Source organism: Dermacentor variabilis, chromosome 4 (assembly GCF_050947875.1).
Source record: "Dermacentor variabilis isolate Ectoservices chromosome 4, ASM5094787v1, whole genome shotgun sequence".
Taxonomy (NCBI): domain Eukaryota; kingdom Metazoa; phylum Arthropoda; class Arachnida; order Ixodida; family Ixodidae; genus Dermacentor; species Dermacentor variabilis.
This window is the reverse complement of record NC_134571.1, coordinates 126,541,157-126,558,334: the sequence shown is the minus strand read 5'-3', so window position 1 is coordinate 126,558,334 and position 17,178 is coordinate 126,541,157. Positions and strand designations below refer to the sequence as shown.

Below are 17,178 nucleotides of genomic sequence, written 5' to 3'. Positions count from 1 at the left end.
TTGGCATCAACGAAGCATCGCTTGATGACAATGATAAACCGGTGACAGCGAACATCGGCGAATAGTAAAACAACGAAGCGTGGCAATATAGACTTAATCTAGGCAAACGTAAAATGCCTACTAGGAGACCCCATAAGCTATCTAGAATACATCTACAGCTTATATGTAGACGATCCATTTAATTTTTGTAACTGTTGAGCTGCTTGACTACGATAAGTGGCATCCAACTCGGCCCCAACACTCAATTCTACTGCAAAAGTGGGGCTCTAGAATTGCATTCCGAAGTGTAACACGCGGCGGACATGCGGCCGCGACGCTTTGGAGCAATCCACATGAAATGTTTTCACATGAAAAGGCGGAAGGACGTTCGGGACGTGTTTAGTTCAAACACCCAACGCCGGGTGGCGCACTAATAGCGAAGAAAAAAGAATTCTGGCGGCTCGGTTTCGAGGCAACGTCCGCACACTAAAATATAGCACAGCGGCAATGATACACACGCTCACGCCGGAGACGGCCACGTGTCAAAATTATACTAAAAGCGATCGAAACCTCGGCGCCGCAAAAGTATGGCAGTTACGAAAACCACGAAAATTGGAAACAAGGACAAACAGAACGAGAGAGGGAGAGAGATAAATTGCGAAAGCGGAGACAGAAGTTCGTCCGGCTTCCGGATTTACTTGGATCAACGCGTTGTTTACATTTTTCGATCGCAGGAAGCCGAACTTTCACTCTCGGGGGGCTTTCGCCAGCTTCCGCTCGTCCACCTTTATTTTTTTTTTTCGCTTCTTTCTTTCTCGTGTTTTCTCGTTCACTGCTCCCTGCGTGTCGCCACACTCTACGACGGAAACGCCTCTTGATCCTTATATATCCTGTCCTCGACGCGCGACGAAAAGACGGAGCGAGGAACTCCTATGGGAGGAGGAGGAGGAGGAGGAGGAGGAGGAGGAGGAGGAGGAGGAGGAGGAGGGAGCCGCATACGCCCGCTTACGTTGGAGCTGCTTCAGAGCGGGTGCGGTGGAGAAGTCGCCGGTTTGGGGCGAGGAAATTAAAAGTGAAAGAAAAAAAGAAAGAAAACGAGAGAGAAAAGAAAGAAGGAAAGAAAGAACGAGATAAAAGAAATAGACGTTCTCATCATAAATTTAAAACGAGCCGGAAACAGCTACGTAGGGTGGAAAAAGGGAGAAAAAAAAAATGTTCCGCAATCTCCAGTTTCCTCATCTTCCATTTTTGACAGATGGTGACTTCTCTAGATGGAGAAACTGAAATGTAAAAGCGCGAAATGAAACAAGAAAGAAAGAACGAAAGAAATGAAAAAAAAAGAAGATAGAGAGACTTCGCTCTCAAAGATGTATGGTGCGGGATGATTTCGCAGATTTCTCTACACCGTCGTCCATTTATCTGGCACGCGTTTTTCGCCATCCATGTGCGTAGCTCTTTTCTTGCTAACTCTTGAACCCCCAGTTCATCTTCCAACGTTTTCTATTCCGTCGCCTCGACCTAGTATATCGCCGTGATGTACGCCTCTCCGCAGGGACGTCAGAACGAGTTAGGGAAGGGTTGGTCGATGCGCGGCGGATAGGGTGAACGCTTGACAGAGAGTATCATCGCGGCGCATGTATTTATTGTGCCTACTCCCTCCAGTTTTAGGTTGCGGCTGACTATAGAGAGCATATATATACCGGAAAATTTGGCGAAGCTGCCACGATGATGAGGAAGAAAAGGAGAGCCCTATACCATTTGTCTGCCTCCAAGCCATCTTAGCTTTCTCGACTTCTCGAATACCAGCGACGGTGTCATATTTAAAACTGCTCGCGACGTACTTAGGTAGCATGCACAGCCTTCGCAAATTGTCTCCTTTCATTCCCTTTACCCCTTTCTTCAGCACAGGGTAGGCAGCCAGTACTTATACTGGCTAACCTCTCTGTCTTTCCTCCCCTTTGTCTCCTCCTCCTCCTGTGATCAGTACGCGGCGACCAACTTAATTCACTGGGACGAAGCGAATGTGGGGGCCGGGAATAAGCGCGGCCCAATAAGCGAGGTCAGCAATAGTTTAACGTCGAAACCGCATCTTTCGTCACAAACAGGTCGTAAAGACAATTCATACTGATTGCGCGTCAACCGCAAGGACATATCGCCAACGCTATTCAGAAAAATAAGACGGTCACAGTCTCGAAAGTGACATTTCCATCTATATATACATAAGAGGGCAATCTATGCCTGGCTAACGGACTTTATTACTATGATTATTGTTATTATTTACTTCATCTAATTTCACATAAGTTCCTCTTACTTTCACGAACATATGTGGAACAAGCATAAAAGTGTAGTTCCGACCCTCGCGTATATATACGCGTGTAGTAAGAGTAACACACAACGCTGGCTTTCGTAGCGCGCCTCCAGAAGAAGCACTCGGCGGCACGCATTTCGAGAGCGAGCTTGTCGTATACAAGTACGCACAGACACACGTACACACACAGCGCAATCGTACCGAACAACGAGCAGAGCGACGGCGCGACGGAACACTACTCACCGCGCGCGCCACCTCCGAGGCGAGGGACTTGAAGGCCCGGCTGGAGTGGTCGACCAGATCCGGGGAGTAGTTGCGGTTGGTGACTCGGAAGGTGACCTCCACGGCCCAGCTTCCGGCTGTGGACGAAAAAGAGACGGCGCTGTAGTTACACACTGTGAGAGCGGGATCCAAAGTGAAACGTCAAATGACAATTGAATGATCGAGAGTGTTATACATGTACACGCCGAGTTGCAGACGTAGCGAAATCGCCGAACAACAGTGTACATATACAGTCACCGCGAGCAAGCCCACAACGTCGCGACTTATGGAAAGTTGAATGCGTTCCACTCTGTTAAGCATTATGCTATGACGGTGAATAACCGCTCGCACGCAGCGACAGTGCACCGCCAAAGTGACTAAAGTTTTGAGAGAGGTACTAGAACGATAAACGGGGTTTCTTCGCATAGGCAAGTATAGAGAAGGCGCTACTTATGCTGTGTATACGGTGGTGGTGTGCCCACGGTGCAATCTGAGAGAGGTGTGCTTGGACGCGTTATTGGGCCCGTACGCATTGTTATGTGTAAATTGACCCAAGTACAGTAGTAGCTTATATACTTTGGAATGAAATGTAGTCTATATTCTTCCTTTCTCGGCGAGCACTCAGCTAACTATCCAGAAGAAAAAGCGCGATCCGCGAGAGCGTCAAGCCGACATCGCGCCACGCGCTCTTCATTTATACGTCATTTCCGGTTTACCCCGGGAACCACTCTTCGTGGTCAAACTATAGGCTATATTCGCGAGTCCAGACGTGTTCTTGCCTGGTAACATTGCTCAGCCTGACATCTATGTCGGGCGTCTCTTTGACCCCATGTCGGAGGGTCGACAGACCCAGCCGCATGCACAAGTACCAAGTCTTTCGTGCGCTGTGGAGTGCAAGAACGTCGCGCCCTTTTCAGACTATCGTTCGAAGGGCGAGCCTCGTGCAAGTTTAACCTCACGCTATACTGGCGCCAAACGTGGGATCTCAACTCACGACCCTCTAAAACCAAACGTATGATGCTTTCAAAACGGCCGTTTGCTTTTCCTGTGCATGTGTGTGTGTGTGTGTGTGTGTGTGTGTGTGTGTGTGTGTGTGTGTGTGTGTGTGTGTGTGTGTGTGTGTGTGTGTGTGTGTGTGTGTGTGTGTGTGTGTGTGTGTGTGTGCGACGACGCTGCTTCCGAGAAAAAACACACGTTCCTTATATGAATTCTCGTACGCTGCGATTTTGACTTCGCACCGAATCTTCCCCGCTAACCCCACACGATTCGGAGCAAACCGAAACGCGCCTATATAGCTGCAAGAGATTGAGACAAGGACGCGTCAGCGGGGGAAAAAAACGAAAGTATGTAGCGGTGTAATTAAATCCCCCGCTTCGGTCCCCGTCCACTGTCTCCGTAATCTACAAAGGATCGGTCGCAGGTTCAGCATCGAACCAAACCGCAGTATCGAACGATCCGCACTCACGAGAAGGGCTTTACGTACTTTATTAGTGTGTATACACAGGAGACGAGGCCGTCGCCCCGTGGGACGAACGGAACAAAGCCGGTGATAGAACGCAGCAGCACGCCCACGGCGACCGAAATTGACTGCGAGCCTCGTGACTGAACGGGTACGGTAAGCGCAATCTCTCTATACCTCGTGCGACACGGGCTGCTTCGATTTCCAGAAGATTATTTAGAAATTTCGCGGCGACTATACGACGCATACACGCGATTCTGTAAAGCTTCACGCTGTTCGGAGGTTCCTTTTTTTTTTTTCAGTCTTTGCTAACAGGATATAGCTGAAGAAAGCAAGGAAAGATTCTGCGCGCTTTTGGGCCTTAAGATTTTGAAAAGAAGAAGAAGAGAGAGGAAGTCCAGAAGAAATGAGAAAGAGAAAGGTGGAAGCTTATAAGTAAGCTCCCGAATTTCGTGGATCGATCTGCTAAGCAGATCCGAGGTGCGGCTTCGAAGCGGAAGTAAATAAACGCGCTCGAATGGAAAACTAAGCAGTCGAGCCCAGAAGAAGGCGCGGCAGTGATAAAAAAAAATCGAATAGAAAAATACTCGCCGGGGGGGCTCAATACGGATTATGAACTCTAATCTGGGTTTTAATGAGGCGGCATTGGAGCGTCCGTGTGCGGACGGAGCTCCGCGCCCTCTCGCGTTGCTTTTTTCTTTTTTTCGCTGAAGCTTCGGCACGCGCCACTGCTAGAGAATAGAAGTCCATGAGCTATGTTAAGTTTATAAAATCTTCGCTTCTTCTTTTCTTTCTTTTTTTTTTCTTTGCTCCTGTCCATTCATCTTTCACATCAAGGAACGGCTATAGGACGGGCGATACGGGTGGCCGTCTTCCTGTATAGAGTCAGCGGCTTTGATTTCGTTCTTGCGAGAACCGAGCCAATTAGGGAAACTAGAATGTTACGCACTGCTTTCCCTTTTCTTTTCGCCAGGGAAAAAAAAGCGCTAAATAAAGAAAGAAAAGCAGGACAGGTTTGCGGGGCTGTACTGAACTACAGCAACATTTGTTGCTGTTTTCCGTCAGCATTTCTAGTTCGGAGCAGTATCCAGTCTACCTATGATAGTTTTATGCGTTAACTATATAGAAGAAAAAGATACAACACCTATGCGTTCCAAACTAATACCTCGTTAGGAGACTCCACCCTGAAAGGCTATTCGCCAATTCTTGTCTCTCTCTCTCTCGGCACGCGCGTATACCAGTCTTACATACCTGCTCCTCCTTCTTTGCAGAGTACGAAACGTGTTCATCTGTCATCATCAGAGTGTGTAATGCACTGCCGCGACAGACTCGCCACGCCGAGCAGGAGCATATTCTCCGTTTCATTCATCCTCCCCCCTGTACAGCCGAGATGCGACGCTGCATACATCTCGCCGTTCGAGCATCGGAGCCACGCAACAAAAAGAGCGAGCAAGCACTGCTTCGCGTAGCGACTTCGCCGCGAGTCCCTCCCCCCTTTCCCCTTCAACCGCTTGACGGAGGATGAGGGGAGAGGGGGCGAGCATAGGTCGCCGCGTCCGGATTCCATATGTTTCGGAGCCGTCGAAACAAAAGTGAGAGGACAAAACGAAAAATCGCGTCCGCCACGCGGCCGCTTGCGTCGCGCGCGTATATAACTAATGACCCCACGGCGTCCCTGTCACGAGGCACAAATGTTCATTACCGTGAGGAATGGACTTATGGCGCTGCTGCGAACGGGCCCCGCTCGACGCAGCCATACATCGCCTCGGGAGGCGACGGGAGGAAACTACGCGGCCAACGTGACAAATGCGCTCGGGAACCGCTTAAGCTCGAACGAGAGCTCGCTCGTCCGCGCGGTATGTACGATGATGCGTTGTTCTCCACCAGCGCGCACTCACCGCACCCTATATAGATTCGGCGGCGGCGGCGGCGGGGTATACAGAGCGCTCTCTATACGGAACCGGCGCTACCTCCTATAACAAATGGTTGCGCACTTGGGACGTCAGCGGGGCCGCGTCGTGATTCGAACTCGGCGGCGGCAACTCCGCAGCGGCGATGCATGTTCGACCACCTTTCTCCCTCTTGATGTTGTTGTATAGGCGGGCTACCACGCTACGCAAGCAGTGAACGGGGGAATGCCGCACACGAAAGCGATAGTATATTGCGCGCAAGCGCATGCAGTGAAGTCCGCCTCGGGCTAGCATATATTGAAGGGAAACATTCGTAGCAGATGCAAACAAAAGAGCAGCAGGTGTCACCTTTTGAAAACGTGTTCACGCGGCTCTTTCGCGACGCTCTGCAGCTAAAAAAAAAAAAGAAAGCATGACGCTCGGTGTGCATCGTCGAAATGCCGATTGCGTGCGCACCTCGCCTACGTTTTGCTGCGTGCCAATGCGGGTTTATGCAGTGTCCGAAATTCATGATAAGCCAGCGGGTGCCGCTTTACTGTCATCGACGGTGCGTAGACTACCAACTTTATCGGGGCAGAGCGGTAAGAATTTGAAGTGAAAAAGACACACGATCATAATATAATGTAACCGGAAGATATTCGCATTAGCGCGCACATATGCTACTAAACATCGGTTAGAAACAAAAGAATCAGCCCTCGAATCTGCATTTTTGCTACGAAAAGTTTGTGAATGCTCGAAATGCGTTTAGGGGAACATCGCAACTGCTTTCTCCATTAGATACATAGATGTCAGTTTCTACTGTCAACTGTCAGCGGAATCGCGGAATACGAAACAATATTTGAACCCTTTCGTACCGCCTCGTGTTCATCGATTCAGGCGTCAGTTTAGCATCGGCTACTGACCCAACGGCTACGGTACCCAACTGACTCAGATTCAAACCCTGTTGCAACGTCGGAGCACATGGCTTCAATTCAGTTGCGCCAGCGGCGCCCAACAACGCGCGCGGCAGCTGGCTCTCTGCGTAGCGGCTCTATACGCACTCCACGCTGCATCGTCTCGATTTCCGAGTACCCCTCCCGAAGCCAGTCGGCTCGTTGTGCCACGCCGTGTATAAACATATACACGCGCCGTCGTTTGCGTAGCACTCCCGAGCGCGCGCTTTCTGCGTAGCAGCGAGCGGGAAGGGGTCACGGCCGCCTGTTGCACCGATCGGCGGTCATCGATTACGCGCCGCTATAGAGAACGAGTTATTAAATAAAAACAACACGGGGGGGAGGGGGGATGAGCGGAGGTTGCTAACGCAAGAGCAGCTAGCTGCACGAGCTGTAGGATCGACACGCGCAGATGCGCGTGCAAGGGAGACTCCATGCGCGAAATGCTAGTTTACGAGGTAGCGCGGGGGGGTTACGGGTTGATCGGTACAAATTATTTATAACGCGAGCAGGGAAACGATCCGAGCAATGCGTCGGGCGCCGCAACAGGCAGCGGCGCCGCTCTCAGGGAGAGGGAGGGGAGTTGACGAGAGAGAGAGAGAGAGAGAGAGAGAGAGAGAGAGAGAGAGATCTAAAGAGAGCACCGCATAAGCGGCAGGCTGGAAGCGCCGGACACACGCACACACACAAACGAGCGCGCGCGTACAGATGGATGCGGGAAGGAGCAAGGGGAAGGGGATGCTCGACAGCGCTCTCGATGCGTTCCATCGATTCATAAATCACACGCCGACCTCGGACCCCTCCCCTTCCTCTACTGGCCGCCGCCGCTGGGCCCCCTTGGGGGGATTCCACTGGCTGGTGGTGTGAGATCAGGGTGAAGAGGGAGAGAGGGCTGTTGAATCGGCCAGGAAAGAGAAGGTCGGTAGAGATGTTGAAGGGGGGGAGGGAGGAAAGGGAATCGGGCACCTTGTATAAGCGAAGATCCGCTGCTCTCAACTTGTTCGTGGTGTGTAGTGTTACGGGCGCTTGGCCGCGTGCAGAATATACTATAATACAGCGGATGCGCGCGGGATTGCTTCCTTGCCAGCTTCGATAGATATCGTGTTCGCTGGCGCAACCGGTAGTTACAGAGAAGGGCACGACCGAGAAGGGCAGCGAGGGAAAGGAGGATACGAGACGCAGAGGAAAGGGGACGCCAGCCCTCCTGACTCGCCATTCGTATATAACTACGCGGCGGTGTTATACGTACGTGCCGCCAGCACGGCGCATTAACTCCGCTCGCGCCGAGATACTTTTCTGCGGCTCTTGTTTCACCTACGAACACGTTTCGCATGTAAACGCCGCAGACCCGCGACACCCAGCTTTTTGCTCTCTCTCTCTCTCTCTCTCTCTCTCTCTCTCTAGCGCGCACCAATGGTTCATGGCTGATGCTCAACCGTGCGTGAATTAGCAGCAGCAGCAGCATGCCTTCCTCCCCACCCCCCACTCCCCCTGCCCATTGAAAGAAGCAAAGAAACACGGAGAATAAAGAAAATCGCTCGGCGAAACGCTGTCCGCTGAGTCGCGCAGCTATGCCCATGCAACGGCTATGGGCCAAGCAGCGTTCATTATTTCGGGGACGGGCGAAGCACCGGTCAGCTATAGAGAAAAGAAAGGAGGCGGACGATGTGAGTGAGAGCGGTGCCGGACCAATCTTATAGGCGATTATACTCTGTTATGCGCTGCTGCTGCCTCCTGTGTGCCTGTTTCTTTCTTTATTTTGTTTTTTTGTTTCTCGGGCAAATGCCGTGCATACCGGTTAATGGATATCGGCGCGACGAAGCGAGGAGTCTGTCGCTGCTCGTATCAGGCGCATTTGTATACGCGCGCTGAGCTTGAGGCAGGCATGCTCCGCCGGTATTTCATTACGCACCCGTGGCAAGGATACGATTGTTTTTCATCCATCTGGAGTAGGTATACGGGACCACGCCATTAGAATCACGGTGGCCCGTCCTTTTGCCGTTGTTGCCAGCGGTTCTGCGTTCCTTGTTTTGCCTTTCGATCAGCTGAACTGTACAGAGTCGAGGAAAGGAGTCGAGAGAGAGAGAGGGGGGCATCAGAAGCGGAGGAGAGCGCGTGATATGGCGGATGGGAGAGGAAGGCATCTATTGTGACGGGCTGAGAGTTTGGAACTTTGCGGTGACTAAGGCCAACGCTATGTGGGCTTCGAGCGTTCCCAGCGAACGGAGCGTATTTATGGCTCTCCAGATAACCGAGTGATAGAAGGCGCTTCGGGTCATATATTGCGTTCGCGTGGGCGCCTTATCGGGGCGTGGGAGTCATAACCGCATTCTTCCCTCCCTTTTCCTTCTTTTTCCGGGTGATTCTTCTCTCCGTTCTCAGTTGAAAAGTGACTAGCGACAAACAAACAGAAATGGGACGGTCTATATTGAGCTCCGCAAGAGAGTCATCCATAAAAGGGGCCCGTGTTTCTCCCTCGCGATCGTGGCCACAGGCTTCCTAACTGAGAATGAGTATAAGGACGAGAATGAGTAAGGTGGCCGGGCGACGCGCTACGGGCGCCGAAGCTGAACTCACTATTCGGTCAATGCACAGACGTCATACCGGGCTGTTAGTAAACGACACTCGAAAATGCTTCGTCTACGTTTTTTGTATTACTCCAATCAAAATCGTAATGCTTCCAACGAGATACACATTTCAGTGAAATTCAAAACACCATTTGCGGCTTCAATTGTCCCCTTAACCGTAATCATCACTTGGCGTGCATTCCTTCCACCATAAAAATTCGACTATCTCACCAGACTACATCGACTGCCGCGGAGCTTGCTGCTATTCGTTGTGCACTTCGTGTAATTTCTGAAGAACTACCCAAGAAATGGAGCGTGTTCACTGACTCCAAGGCTGCTCTTCATTGTTTGGTTTCTGCCTTACGCCGAGGACCCCACGAACAACTAGTTATGGAAATCAGACTGCTGCTTCACCACCTCGTCGAGCAAGGACACGACATCACGTTGCAGTGGATTCCAAGCCACTGTGGCATAATGTGCAATGAACATGCCGACGCAGCAGCACGATCTGCTCACGAGGAGGGCTTGCAAGACTCCATTCCATTCTCAAGAACAGACGCTGCAACGAAAATTCGTGTGCTTGCAAATGAAGCCATCAAAACTTTATGGAACACACCCAGCTTAAAACATACACGTCTACACCGACTGGACCCATCCCTTCGACTTCCACCCCCACCTGGACTCTCTCGACTCGAAACAGCAGTACTTTGCCGACTGTGGCTTGGTGTCGCCTACACAAGATCCTTCGTCTTCTGAGTCGGTATTGACGACAGCGCGGCTTGCAGACACTGCGGCGGCGAGGAGACCATCGAACACGTGCTTTGCCACTGCCCTCGATTCAGCGCGCACCGGCTGTCACTAGCGACCGCGTTGGCACGCCTTGACGACAAGTCACTTTCAGAACAGTCAGTTTTGGAATGCCGACGTGAACTGTCGTCGCAGCAAAAGTCGGTCAAGGCTCTGTTGACTTTTCTACGTGACAGTGCCCTATTAGAAAGACTGTAATGACCCCATTTCGTCCCTTTTCATATTTTTTTCGCTTTTATTTTTGTCACGCTCTTCTTTCCGTCTTTACTTCCCCTTTCCCTTCCCCTAGTGCAGCTTTACTTCCCTTAGCAAACCGGACGTTTTAAGTCTGGTTAACCTCCCTGCCTTCCTCTCATTTGCATCTCTCTCTCTGGCGTGTATTCCTTATTTTCTTTAACACTCTGCGCTTGTTGCTCTCCTGTCAGGAACGTCGCGCCACGTTGATATCGTGCGCATGCAATTCGTGACCTTAAATTACTGGAAACGCAGCCTTAACGAAATGAAATGCACGCTGGACAGATCGCTGCCGAGGAGCAAGGAAAGACCGAGACAGTGCAAACCCTTTCTTCGAGTGCGCGGATACACAAGCTCGCGTCGAGTCTGAGTGATCGCAAGCAAGCGCTTTCACGTCAATAACGTTCGCTAACCAAGCCTCGATAACCGCGGTCAAGTCAAGCCCACCAACGTAGTTGCCGTCGCTTGCGAGGTCTCGGTATGCGCTCCGTGATACAGGTGAAGAAAGAAAGCCGCCTAAAGTTGGTGTCGGGGTCAGGGGCGAAGAGGGCCCCCGAATGGCATAAAAATGACGCTCATTTTTCGCCTCTCGGAGCGAGAGAATATATCGTTTCTTTCCAAATGCCCGGAGCCTGGTAACCGCATACGCGCTGTGGACGAGTTGAAATGCGAAACGATTGCGTCGTATCTCTTTAGAGGTCAAGGAACCGCGAGAGAGAGGGGTTATAGATTAGGGTCTCTCTCCATGTCGATTGCGCGAGTCTCTTTCGGACATACAAAAAAAAACAAAGCACGAATGCGAGCGAGAGTGAGAGAAAAAGACGGAACAACTGGCCGCGTCGCTGCGGGAGTCGGCCAGCCGCGACCGCGCGTTTGATTTATGACCCAGCGACGTGTCTTCGTTACAAGCACTCGGCGCGAACGGCGCGGTCCACTTTACAGGCGGCCGCCACACTTCTGAAAAAGAGCCTGCTTCCCTCCTTTTTATCAGCCGCCGTGTTTCAGAGAGCGATGCTTCACCTTCTCCCCTTTGTCTTATGAGACCATCATGCTACACGCACGGCGGCACTACCAGGTCGCTCTGGTTCGACACGACCGTTTTTATCTCCTCGGTTGCGAGCGATCTCCCCACCCACCCACTTTTTTTCCACGCGTGAGAGATGAAGAAGCGTTACTGCGCGGCGAGACGGCACTGAGAAGAGGTAGAAGAAGAAGAAGTGAAAGGATTTCAAAGCGCCGCAGCTTTCTTTTCGCCACTTTCGTGTCGCGTAAGGAGAGGCGATTGCGGGCAGGTTCGCGGGTCTTCGTGGGGGCTCACCGTCGCCTGCCTCGTCGCTGTGGTCGCGACATTAGATAGCTGCTGCATGTGCAGCTGAGGCATTCTTTTCTTTCTTTTTTTTTCGGGGGCGAATAAAGAAATGGGTGAGGTGTAGAAGACGAAGGCGAGAAATAGATTCGTTACTCGGTACTTCGAGGAGCTTCGATAAGAGTCGAAGACGCGAATACGACGACACGGAATGGTGGGCGAGATGGTATAGCGCAGATGACGCTGCCGGAGCAAAAAAAAAAGAAAAGAGAGAGAGAGAAGAAATCGAGCTCCACTGTAACGCGACTTTAACTCTCTCTCTCTCTTTCAATATTTTTTTTTCATCTCGTCTGCCAAAGGAGAGCCTTTATCTCACACTTCGTGGGCGCCTAGAGCCGCCGCACAGGTAGGTACTGCGACCTCACCGAGCGCTCTGGATAAGCGGAGTAATAAGAGGAGGAGGAGGAAGAGGAGGAGGAGGAGGAGCAGGAGGAGAAACAGAAATAAAATAGAAAGAAAGAAGAACAAACAAACGCGCAGGCCAGAAGACGACGCGAAGATGAGAGATGGCACGCCTCCGCTACCGCTGAATAAGCCCCCTCACCCGGTGCGCACGGCGTGTGAAGGAAGAAACGGAAATTACTTCGTCGGAGACGCGGGGAGGACTTCGTTGGCGCGTACGAGCGCGCTCCGTAGGCGGCAGCGGCGGTCGCAGTCTCATCTGCGCAACGATTTCTTCGCACCCCGCAGGATCCTCGAGGAGCACAGCAAGAAAGCGACGTATACATGAACAGATGTTCTCGGGCATGGCTTTCTTGCTTCCTGCTCTTCCCGTTCTTCGTCCCTCTCTCTGTTCCCCGCTCACTTTCTAACGTCCAGGAAGGAAGGAAGGAAACGCGAGAACAGAGGAGGGCTCTTCTGATATATATATATATATATATATATATATATATATATATATATATATATATATATATATATATATATACATCCGTTTATAGCGAGGCCAGATGCCCGCTGGTGTGCTACCGAAAGTTATCGGAAACTGCCTCCCGCCCGTGCTCCTTCATATCCAGCCCGGCAGAGTCGAGATGCCAGCCGGGTTCCTCGCTCTTCTGCAGCCTCCGAAGCCGCGAGCGGGCGGCAGAGCGAGAGCCTCGGTGACAAATGGCGGCTCGGTTGACCGCGCTGAAGGGCCCGCGCGCATCAGGGGGACGGCGAGGCCTTCCTCGCTTTTTCGGAAGGAGGTGACGAAGACAGAGAGTATTTGGGGGGCGGGGGGGGGGAGGAATACCGCTTTTAAGGGAGCCTTGTGTTTCTGCCCTTTGAAGAAACTCCTCGCGGCCGAGATGCAACATCCGTCAGTCTGTCAGCGGCGTGCACCGGTGACGACGTGCGGGAATTCGCGCCCCTGCCGACGAGGCACAGGAATGCAGGCTGCCATATAGGCGTCTCATCTTGGGTCGTCTGCTCTTCTGCTGAGCGCGACAGACGGCGTATACTCATAGGCGTCGTCTGGACCGGGGCGCGAGGCATCACCGAACAGAGTGCGTTACAAACGCGGCTGTCTGAGAATACGGCGGGATACTGCCGTGCTAAGTATCAGGAGAGACCAGCTTCGAAGGATATGTGTGAACGTTGCGTTTAGTTGCGAGTGCTGACTCGACATCCTTCAGAAACGGATTACGAACCATTTCGTCTGCCTTTCATCGTTTCCTTGCTTTATTTTCCCCAGACTTTCGGGAAGGATATTATAGGGAAGTGCAACTCGGTGGCAGAAGGGTTCATTCGCCGCTCTCCAGCGTAACAGCATTAGTATCGAACCGCGGAAGGAAGAGGATGATCTGAGCCGCTGCCGGGGCGCAACACAGATTGCCGCGTCATCAGGACTCGGGCCCGCCCTGTAAGGAGGGCTACAGTAAATTCTCGCTGCCGGAAACAGCGCGCGTCTACGGTATTCATTTAGCGGACTGACTTATCCAGCACCGAGCTTATGAGCATCCGAACAGCGTCAGGAGAACAGTGCAGTGCCATCTGTCAGGCTCTGCTGCTCGACAACGCGACTTCGAAGACTTTTAGGATTGCCAGCGGCTATTATTAGAGAGCGGGCGCAGCGGGAAGGCGATATGATTCGCGCAGTTTAGGTTACAGTAACAATAATTTCTGGATATCTCTAAGGAGTAAGGATCGAGCAATAGCAGAACAGCTTGATTGCGTTTGCCGATATCCGCGAGTATTACTACACCCCCCCCCCCCCCCTAATCAACATCGCCATCACATAAGAATATAAATACATCCGGAGTTCGTGCTGTATAAACAACAACTTGGGAGATATTTGCTAAGTAAGAAACGATAACAGAACAATTTTATTCCTCTTTCCGATATCCGTGGGAGTGTGCTCCTTTCTATCGACCTCGTCGTCGCATTAAACATAGAGGTATATCTGGAGTGCGAAGTGATAAGGAGACCGGGCGGAAAAGGCATACGTCTCGTAATCCGGGGCTAAGCCCAGAACGGCCGGGCTATACACACATTTACAAGACACACAATTGCTAAGCGAACCGCGTCCCACCTTCTTCTTGGAGGCAAGAACAAGCTACACGTTTGCGCGGGGAACAAGCTGCCACGATAAATATGTCGCGAGCAGAGGCCAAGCGGCTAAGAAGACACTGATACGCCCGACGCCAGCGTCGCAGATTACGTTTTCGATGACCCGGCTCACGGGGTGATATAACCTAAACGCCGCGCAGCCTTCGTGCTCAGCTGCAACCCGAAGGAAGGGGAAGGGGCGGGCGAGGCACGCGAGGATTAACGACGAGTGTCTTCGATAATCCGCCGCTGACGCACTGCCGGATTACGAGACTTAAGTCTGCGACTATATATATATACTGCGAGTTTCGTCTCTGGAGCATGCTCGTCGCGACTCTCTCAGATCCCGGATACTTTCGCATTTCTCTACCCCCCCCCCCCTTCGGACACTGTTCGGTCGTTTCACCGCAATACACATCGGCCCTGCGGGAAGCTTGGCTCAAGCAGCGAGCGGATGATTGCGCGACGAAGCAGGCGCACGGACGCGCCCGACACATGCGTGACACCTGAACGGCGCCGCGCAAAGATCGCAGTTCCGAGTGCACGCGTGTATGGAGCCCCGAAATTGCTCGGCAGCGGGCGAGGCCCTTAACGGGCAAGCGGTCGAGAATAAGACGTATTTATGCGAGACCAAGAAGGTCGTTATTTGCACGGCTCTTCCCGTATGGACGGGCGACGCAGACGTGCGCCGCAGCAGGTTGGCGCCTGTTGTTATAGGGTTCGCGAAGGTACACGTAATGTATAAGCGCGACGTGCGTGCCTATGTGCAGTGACGACTTAGTTCGTTTTTTTTTTTTTTCTTTGTTAGCGATGGCGGTGCGGTAGGAGTCAATCCCCTCAGTCAAGAAGTATCATACTGAGCTGCGCACTGTTTAGCAAATCTTAACATACATATATACAGGGCTTCTGGCTTCTCAGCTTAGTCGAGTCGCTCGAGGACGTCAACATGACGGCATACGCTTGCAGAAAACTTACGAAGTTACCGAGACGACACACTAAAAATAATGTATTAAGCGCCGTTCTGATAATACGCGTTCGTTGCCGACTGCTCACCGTCTACGCAAAGCGCGAAGTTTTATAGCAGGACCGCACGTGAGGCGCTCATGAGTGTACGACTATATAGTGATCTTTCGCGTGTGTCTGCTTGTGTGTATATATACTCGGGCTCGCGAAACCAGCGCCCTCTGCAGTATATGGCCCAGCATGCATAAGAAATGAAGCGTTCCCGAAGCGTAGTTACACCAGTCCGCGGTGTATACGCGGCGAGATCTTAGAAGTCCGGGCCCGCTTGTGCGCGAGCGTCCCTTTCGAGACATTTCGTTCTTTCTTTTTTTTTCTTTTCGTTTCTTCCTGAAATTGGACTTCGTCCGGCCGCCCGCGCGCTCGAAGTACGAAGTTCGTCCGTCCGGCCGCTGATTATAGAGGCACGAGGGGGATAGCTTCATTCCGCCCTCATTACACGTCCTTTCAGGGCGACCCGATTTCTTTCTTTCTTTCTTTCTTTCTTTCTTTCTTTCTTTCTTTCTTTCTTTCTCAGTTTGCTCTCTCTCGACTCTACAAACTTCCGGTCTGCCCGCTTGCGCGCAGAGACATCGAAGAAATTACGTACGCGGGACTACCGTTATTACGCGGACAAGAGAGCGCGAGTTGGTGGAGAAAGTCCACGAAATGGAAATAAGTGCGCGCGCAGAAGCGGAATGAAGTGTCCGGCGAGGACAACTAAAATTTAATACGAAAAAATATACTTAAGAAACATGGACGGGGCTATAATCACTCTTCTCGGAGAAACTAGTACGGGGGGGGGGGGAGGAGAGAAAAATGCGGGTCGCCGAAAAGATAGAGAGAGAGGGGGGTTCTGTCTTTTCCTCTCGGCTTGCGTTACTGTATATAGCCGTCGGTCGCACATCGCCTGTGTCTCACTGAGGATGTATCGCAAATCATGGCGAAATGAAAACGCAACCGGAGAACGGCTGTGAAAGATCTATGACGGAGGGTGTCAGTGATTCTACGCAACACCAGGTTGACAAAGAAAACGAAAAAAGAAAAGAAACAAAATGTTTCTTTTCTTTTTTTTTCAATCGCCCACAGCCCACGCATACGCATCACGCGCAATGCTGGGCCGTCCATAACGGCGCCTGGTATAAGCCGCAGACGAGTCCGCCCATTCAATCACTGAAAAAATGAACTCCGCACACTTGGCAACCGGAATCTTCTTTACTGCGTCTATTGCTAAAGTTATCTATCTCGCAAGCCGCCAGCTGAAGTTGTCGCTATACACCACCCTGCTGCTCCCGCCCCCTTTCGCTGGTATCTTAAAAAGAATAATTTCCGCTCTTTCTTTGGACTCAGAATTGAGCGCCGCTCGGCAAAAAGGCGAGAAATGTATAATTTTCGTGAACGCCGGTACAGGAACGCCGACGTATATACGCAGTCGTCCCTCCTTGTCTTCCGCGCACCTTTTGTCGGCTTCAAGCACGATAGTTCATTTTGTTTTCTTTTTTTTTTTCGTTTCTTTAGTTTCTCCCGGATTCTGCCACTGCAGTTTTTAATTTCGTCTCTTTAAAGAAATTCTCTTGTCGCTGGAACAGAGAGAGAGAGAAAGAAAAGATGAAGACAGACGCTTTTCTAAATATAATTTCGCGAACAATGAAAGAGACCAACAACCAGTAATAACAAAGTCACTACTGTACGTATGGAGACGAGGCAGGGGGACACTCGCGGTTTCGAAAGCGCGTATATAGAGAAGAAACCCCGTGTTTTTCTCGAATCCCGCCGACACCTCGTTCCCTCGCCATTCTAGCGTGAAAACAACCACGCCGTTTTCTC

At 51.5% G+C, this 17,178-nt stretch overlaps 1 protein-coding gene across 7 annotated transcripts in view; it reads right to left on the bottom strand.

Moving 5' to 3' along the window:
* The window catches only part of LOC142579726 (uncharacterized), a 460,731-nt gene that overhangs the window by 20,250 nt on the left and 423,303 nt on the right, over nt 1-17,178 (bottom strand). For all 7 annotated transcript variants that reach the window (XM_075690223.1, XM_075690224.1, XM_075690225.1 and 4 more), the window contains one exon: nt 2,531-2,646. In XM_075690223.1, coding sequence (XP_075546338.1) covers nt 2,531-2,646 — 116 coding nt within the window. The remainder of the gene's footprint in view (nt 1-2,530; nt 2,647-17,178) is intronic.